The following is an 8,297-nucleotide window of genomic DNA, read 5'->3' on the forward strand; positions in this document are numbered from 1 at the left end:
ATATCTTAGTCTCGCATATTAGGAACATGCAGAACTGATTGAGCGTGTAAATATTTCGCTTTTACTCACCAAACACGATGATCCCTCGAATACACAATTGATTCTCCCTCGAATACCCCGTAATACACCGATTCAACTCAGCGAACACGAACACAGGATATCAGACCAGGATAATACGAGATACCCATCGAATCGTACATATTCTACGCAGCGAAACACCATAGAAATAAAACAATGTTCGGCGAAGATGAATCTGAAAGCCCCAGGGTACCTAGTCCTTGGGAGTCAATTATAGAGTTGTCTAGGATTGGCACACCTGTGGAGGGCCGAGGGCCTTCTCCATTGACCAACGAGATGGATACATACTGTCACTCCTTGAATTCCCCCGCCAGTATTCTTCCTTCTCTCCCGCCTGAAAACGATAACGGCTCGATTGAATACAAACTCCGACTTATTCATCCCTCTCCCGCTCGGTTTACCAGGCTTGTCACTCAGCTCAAATGGCGGCTACTTGAAGGTGGCGGCAGAGCGTTGTATGAACTGGGTGTAGGTGACGACGGAGAGCTTGTTGGTCTTGGGAGGAAGGACATGGAAGAGACTGTCGACGTCTTGAGCAAGATGGCGGGTGAACTTGGAGCGAGAGTTTGGGTTGTTAGGGAAATTAGGGTTGGGAGAGGTGCTGGAGGTACTCGTTTTGTTGCGGACGAGCCTTTCATTTCGAATCATTTGGCTCTTCTGGATAACTCTGAAGCCATGCCTCCCAGTGTACTCGGTAACATGCATATCTACGACATATTCAAGCCGAGGCCTGTGATGACGAGGGCCCAGACCGAGATTGGAGTATCTATGCACCCCAATAATTCTACGTCCTCGATATTCCCGACATCAACTTTGGACCAACTTGACAACGCCATAGGTGGCTTTGGTTCCGGCGCGAAACACTACCACAAGTCCAAGAAGGAGAGGAAACAGAAGGGGAAGAAGTATCACCTGAATTATGAACCACCGGGGGGACCTCGATTTACAAGCGCAAGTAATGTCGATGAAAATGTTGACGCCCAGCACGCTGGCACGCAGGTTCGTTGTTTTGTGAATCTCTTACGGTCGTGACATTGATAATCCTCAGCAGAAGCCCAACGGTCCGAATGGTGTATATCTTCGTACTCAACCTCATAATCGAATTCATCCCCAAGCACATAGAGGTCGAAACACACAATCCGTATCAAATTATTCCAGCCATTCAAATTCCTACACGCAATCTCACCTTTCTCTCAATCCTAATTTACTTCCTATACGTACCGCCGATGCCGATGCCAACTCTTCCCACAGACACTATGCTAATGGAAGTGTCGTTCCTCATCTTGCTCATGCTGATTTGGGGTCAAATGGAATCAGAGGAGGCAGAGCGAATAGGAGAGAAGTGAGAGATCGACGGAGGGCAGAGAAAGCCAAGGGGGGAAAGGAGAAGAAAGCGCTAGCCATTATTACAACGCCGGAAAATCTGGTGCCTGGGAGTTCTGGTGCTCCTCATTCAGCCGGCAATTCGATTTCTGGTGTGGCCGCGCTATACGTCGATGCGGGCAATGACATCTCTCCGTCCGTTGATACCTGTATCAAGTCCGAGATCACTGGTGGTGTGGAGGTCGTAAATCGTGTTGAAATTGATGTAGAACATCTTCGTAACGACGATGACGATACGGGAACTACATGTGCCCAGATGAAGGCCAATGTCGGGATGAAGGCAGAAAGGAATACAAATCAGCCGAATTCGAAGGAAGGCCCTCACATCCGGACAAATGGGTGCCATAGCCAGAAAAATCGATTTGACAACGCGCTCGACGTACGCCCTCGAGATCGTGAACGGAATGGGTTTAGAGGCAAAGGAAATTCAGGCGATCAAGATGATAGTGAGTATGCACCACTTGAATGAATTATGTGAGGATTGCTCATGAAGATTTCTTCACTTCCTTTTCTTGTTCGGGACTTTTTCAATGCACTTCTTTTTCGCATCATGAACTCCTCCCTTACTTTTGCTTTTTCGACTGTCATCTTCTTAGTTGTTACACCCCAGCTCCACATTGATAAGCCTCGTGCCAACCGAAGAGTCCATTACAATGTATGGAATGCAAGTAAGGCGTTTGAGGCGGTGGCTGAAACTAAAGAGGATGAGAAAGAAGATAACAGAGAAGGAGATGACAAAGATGAACCGCGACTCATAATTGAAGCACTTGTGATCAGGAACTTTGAGATTGGAGAAGCATTCTTGGATTTTGGAGGTTTTGGTGGGCTTGAAGCAATTGAAGACCTGGGTGGTGTTAATGGAGGGAGCTTTTCTGGATAGGCAGGGAGGTCTGGGGAGGTTGAGCCTTATATTTTCTTATTGGTATCTGTGATAGCTTTCATTTGTGTATTGTAATAAAGATACTTGGGAAGAAGGTGAAGAATCACAGTCATCTATGGGTCCTTTATACAAACTTTGGAAGACTTCAATTTGAATACCTTCAGCCTCGGAGTTCTTATGATTAGACTTTAGAAAGTTCATCTATCATAGTATATAGTGGGGGGTGTTCAACTGAGCTAGCAAAAATATCACCCATTTGAGGGGGGTGAATATTACCTTACTGATGCTGGACATGATTCAATGATTTGTATGTTATCATATTGAAAGTTGGAATGAAAATAGCTTGCTTGGAGGATCCATCCACAATGACTAGAATTGCTGTACAGCCATTTGACATTGGCAATTGCTCAATGAAGTCCATGAAGATGGTGTTAAAGGAGACTGCACTTGTTGAAGTTGAAACACACTGGAGCACCCATATTGAGAGTATATTGGCTGGGCACGGAAACACTATTTAGATGACTCCTACATCCTCACATATACCCTCAATATCATTTCACTCACTTCACATTTCCTTCCATATATAAACCAGCTTACTCTATATAATCACTACATGTTTGCCTTGTTCCCATATCACTGACATCCCTTTCTTCACAAACCTATAGTACAATTTCTTTGACTACCTACCATATTTTTCCTTTATCTTCATACAGTATAAGATTTGTCTTGGGATGCCAAGTAGATCATGAAGTCTCTGGGATCTTACCTCTATATTCAAATTGATTCTCTTCCCCGCTCATCCTTAATGTTTGATATACAACTGGAGCCCACTGCAACACCAAGTCTTTGACTTGGTGATCATACTCAACAACCTACATACACCCGCATGACCGACCACATGCACAACCAAATGCACAAATAAACACCATTTCCTTCTCAAAGCCAAAACCCTTGGTGCAGGGACGAGACTCCAGGGTACGATTCACTGCACACAGACAGAGTACTGCAGCTAGTACCTCCCTTCCAATCATCTGCCAACCACTGTTGACTTTCCCTGACATTACATCCCACGATGATAATGATTATACCTTACTGTTAAGATCATGTACACCAGAAAGCCATGCCAAGGGCCATTTGGTGTCTAAGGGCAGAAGGTCAAATGGGACAGTGGTGAGGTTATTGACCACACCGCCATTATGCCACTATTCCCCAGAGATCAAGAGTAGGAAAGAGGTACAAGAAGCAGCTAAGTTGGTAACAGCAATAATGCTAATGATATGGAGCGGACAAAAGAACTTATAAGTCCTGAGGTCAGAGTAGAGAGTACTCAAGGGAAGGATACTTAAGACCTCAGAGGAAGAGAGTGTCAAGTCCATGCCTCGGTACCCCACTCCACTGCTTGGTAGTTTGAGATCTACTGTTTATTGTAATCTCATCCTTATTGTTCTTTCTTGCTACACATTCCCTTTCTACCTAGTCTCTTGGTGTAGATGGGAAAGTCCTTCCCTTTGAAAGGGAAAGAAGGATGAAGAACAATCTTTGTCTCTTCTGTGGTGGTAAGCATCAGATTGCTGACTGCAATAAGCAAAAGGCCCGAGAATCGAAGGGCTGTGCTGCTGAAGTTGAAGAAACCCCCAAAGCAACGTCGATCGTTGTTGAAGAGGAATCAGAAAACTAATCCGCAGCTCTTGCTCCCCGGTATGAAATGGGAGCTGCATTGATCAGGTTTGTACCTCATGTTGAAGGAGACTGCACTTGTTGAAGTTGAAACACACTGGAGCGCCCTTCAGCTAACCCAAACAGTATGCCACCCAGCTCAATGCAGAGAATGTCAATGCCTTAATACAAGCTCAGTAGGTTGTGCTACAGAGTCTTGTAGTTGCTCAGTACTCCAATAAACACAGTAACAATGACCAGAGTCAATATAGTATGAGTATTGATTTGTATCTTTCAACTATAGTAGGAGTACAGGTTTGTTTGGTCTTGTATGTACTAGAAACGCATGAGGCATGATAATAGGTGTCCACAATTGTGCGCACCTATGAAAACTAACTAACTACAGTAACACTAAAGAAATAGCTAAGTTATGAGTTGTAAAACTAAGTAATGATGTCTGTAAGTACTTTATACACTGAGTAAGTCACTACAGTGATAACTAGGAGTGATGAAGCGCTGTGTAATGTATGTAGAAAGTGTTCTATCACTACAGTATGCTCAACACCTCAGCTGATGAGTTATATCTCAACGCATCTGCTCTTTCTTCTATTGAATGATCTCTTGTAATATCATTAACTACTGAATTTCCATTATCCGATTCGGCCGCGCCGGCCGAACCTATCTCTGCTCTTCTTAAATTTCCTACTCTTGTTGATTCTAGTTCTACTGACTCTTGCATCAATACTCGTTATGTTTCTCAAAATTCTATTCCTACAACCAAAATCTCTCCTGTTAATCTTCGTCTTTTTGATGGTTCATTATCTTCTAAACCCATTACCAATATGGCAAATATCACCGTTCGGTTCCCTTCTGGCGAGCTGCTTCTATTGCCCCTTTATGTTACTCATTTAGATTCATCTTGTAAAGCAGTATTAGGTTACAGTTTCTTATCCCGCTACAATCCGTTGATTGACTGGGCATCTCGAAACATTACTTTCTATAACACTTCATGTTGAGCATACTGTAGTGATAGAACACTTTCTACATACATCTACATACAATACACAATGTCTCATTAGCTATAGTTATCACTATAATCATTAGTTTTAGTGTACAAAGTACTTACAAGACTCATTTCCGAGTTTTTCAACTTTTACAGTACAAGTTTCTTTAGTCTTGCAGTAGTTAGTTAGTTTTCATAGGTGCGCACAATTGTAAACACCCATTATCACGCCTCATGCGTTTCTAGTACATACAAGACCAAACAAACCTGTATTCCTACTACAGTGGAAAGATACAAATCAATACTCACTCTATATTGACTCTGGTCATCGTTACTGTGTTTATTGAAGTACTGAGCAACTACAAGACTCTGTAGCACAACCTACTGAGCTTGTATTAAGGCATTGACATTCTCTGCACTGAGCTGGGTGGCATACTGCTTGGGTTAGCTGAAGGGCACTCCAGTGTGTTTCAACTTCAACAAGTGCAGTCTCCTTCAACACTTCACACTTTGATTCTCCACAGACGTCTGTGCCTTCTGCCACCAACACCGTTGATGCAAAGGTCGCTGTTCCACTACCGGAACCTTTGCCATCAGTTTCACTGACAATTCTGGACACCCCTTCTGGGGATTCACTTCGCTCTCACTCTCGCTCCCGCTCTCGGATGTTACGGGCCAAGCCCCTCTTGTCTAAATTCCCCTTTGAACCCATCTATTCTTATCCTACGGTCTCTCAATTCACTGCTCAACTGGAAATTCCCAAGGTCAACATTGCACTTGTCAGTGCTGCAGTCTTTAACAGGGCTTGCAAGGACGCTAGTATGGAGCCTATCCTTCTTCGTGCTATTCACTCAGAGGTCGCGGCCCGCACCACCGACCGCTCCTCCACTGCTCCTACTGTCTGTCATGCCTCACCCCGAATTCCTTAGCCCATAAGCTCTCTAGCATAGCTCCCGATCTCCTCAGACCCCTTCCACGAATCCCTGAGAACACTTCAAACGTCCCACAGACCTCCTTACCGCTAGAACCACCTCTGCAACCCTTAGCTCCCCTCCATTCAACCGAATCATTCCACGACAGGGTCCTGGAACCCCGTACATGCGTCCATCATTCCATCCTCATGTACTTAGAATCCCCATTAAGTGCTCGCTTCATACCATGTCTCCTTGTTAACTTCCTCATACGTATTTAATCAGTCCAGGAGCGTTCAGAAGCCCAGCTTGGTATATTTTGAACACACACCCTTTACATAGGTCCAGTCCCTGTCCCTTTGTACCTGCTACCTATACGGAATTCTCTCTACTTTCTGTTTCTCTACCTCTGTTTCTCTCTACTACTGTCTATTGTCTCTCTGATCGTCTATACGATTGAATATACGCTTTTACTTCAAGTCTAAGCCTTCCGAGTGAGTCTCCGAGCTCCCTCGAACATTACTAAAGCTCCCCAACGCCTACCCGCTTGGTGAGCTACCCTTCCCCAAACCTCCCAGAGCTCCCTAGCTACTTCGTAAGCTTCGGGACCTCGATCTAGGTAACGTCGAATCTACCCCTCACGTCGAACTACGTATTGCTTCTCCGTTACCACCTCCCACACTCGAGGACGACCATCCTCAAACCTAGCCCCCAGGGACCTACCCTCCCTGGCGTATCCCTTCTCGGGAGCTTACACCCTCGAGACCCAGTTGCATAAACTACCTACTCGATCCTATATTGACGTTCTAGCGAGTACAACTCCTACTACGCAATATCGTACGGTCCCGCACTCTTCCTGAACCTCCCTACACGTTAGGGACCTCCCTGGACCTCCGAGGAACCCCTCAAGGGTCCCCCTCTCATCGTTCCAACCACTACTAGGTCATTCCCGTCCTCGGTCGCGGTTCTCGTAGCTCCCTTCGAGCTCCAGCCTGCTCCTAGCACGCTACAACATAAACCTCCACATACCAAAACCTACCCTAAGACCCATTTTGGCCCAGGTCTTACATTATACCAAGCTCTCCCGTCACCGAATGGACTCGTCGCGACGAAATGTCGGCGACGTCAACGGAACGACCTTCTAGTTCCAAGACCGAATCAAAGAAACAAAAGAGCGCCTTATCTCGTGGAAACACGACACAAGCTCATAAATCGAACCAGGCTGCTAGCTCCACTGTCATCACGGTGGCAGCTGGTCAACGCCTGATGTCCATCCCAGAACAGTCGTTCGGGGATGAAACCGCCAGCAACATCTGGACCCCAGAGGGACGTCAACCGGAGGTTCAGGGGCCCCCTCCAGTGGAACCTGGGATGGGACCACCACAACGGAGGTTTACCTCCATGGGTTACGCCCAACCTGCCAGTAGTCCCATGGGAGGTTTCGCATACTCCCCTACCTGGGGAACGAGAGGACCTCCCCCTGGACCGATACCGCAGCTAGACATGGAGTCAGCTTCGAACGCGGGTGGAAGAGTCAGCAGTCAAGTAGCCGCTATCGAAAGGATACAAGGGGGGAGTACTGACCCTCTCACAGTACGACAACAGGAGAAACTTCCAGAGAGGAGGGTATCCCCTGCCGTATCCGAACAATCTCGGACGTCATCCCGGAGGTTACCAACACCTCCAGTACAGTCCCTTAACCTTCCTCCCCCGAGACGAGGAAGTTCACTCTCCAGTCTCCTGAAGAGCCCAGCTATGAATACGCCCAACTGGGAGCGTACACATGCAATACACCATAGCAGGACCAACTTCCCCGTACAACCCTTGTCCGAAATGACATTGCGTCTGGAAGACGTCATTCGAATTCAGGAGTGTATCCCGGAGGATGTAGCTATGGTCCTAAGGGAGGTATTGGAGTCAATGGGGATCGAAATATTGGGAGACGGTCTCGAATTCTCAGACCTACGAGTACAGTTCCTAACAGTGGGAACTCAACTGGAGATAGACCTCCCAGAGAAGGCCCAGCAGTGGCTGATGACCCCCGCGAATCGATCAGATTTTCTCTGGCTGTACAACGTCCTGTTGGACCCAGAGAGGATGTTGGAACTGTTAGAGGCAGAGGCACGTTACGGACGATCGTTCCGAAACTCGAGGGGAATACTTCCCCTCCTCCCTCATACCCATGGAAGGGAGAAGGAATTCTGTGGCGAAGCAGGGCTACGTATATTGTACCGAGCCTCTAACTACAGATTAGGAGCCGTACGGTTTGAACCTCCCCCTTCGAGGGTTAACATACCGAACTACCAGGCGATCCAAATACTTCGGAACGCAAACCTAGCGGAAGCAGCAGCTAAAATCGATGAGGAAAGTAACGAGGATGCTAACG

General features: G+C 46.5%; 1 protein-coding gene across 1 annotated transcript; it reads left to right on the plus strand.

Annotated features, from left to right (window-relative positions):
• Positions 1-234: 234 nt before the first annotated feature.
• Positions 235-2,341, plus strand: C8R40DRAFT_1073762 (uncharacterized protein; the record flags this gene model as incomplete). The annotated part of the gene is made up of 3 exons (XM_046226628.1): positions 235-1,077; positions 1,127-1,907; positions 2,058-2,341. 3 exons carry the CDS (start codon positions 235-237, stop codon positions 2,339-2,341), a joined length of 1,908 nt encoding a protein of 635 aa, XP_046080890.1.
• Positions 2,342-8,297: the final 5,956 nt, after the last annotated feature.

Source organism: Lentinula edodes, assembly GCF_021015755.1.
Source record: "Lentinula edodes strain Le(Bin) 0899 ss11 chromosome Unknown C8R40scaffold_51, whole genome shotgun sequence".
NCBI classification, from domain to species: domain Eukaryota; kingdom Fungi; phylum Basidiomycota; class Agaricomycetes; order Agaricales; family Omphalotaceae; genus Lentinula; species Lentinula edodes.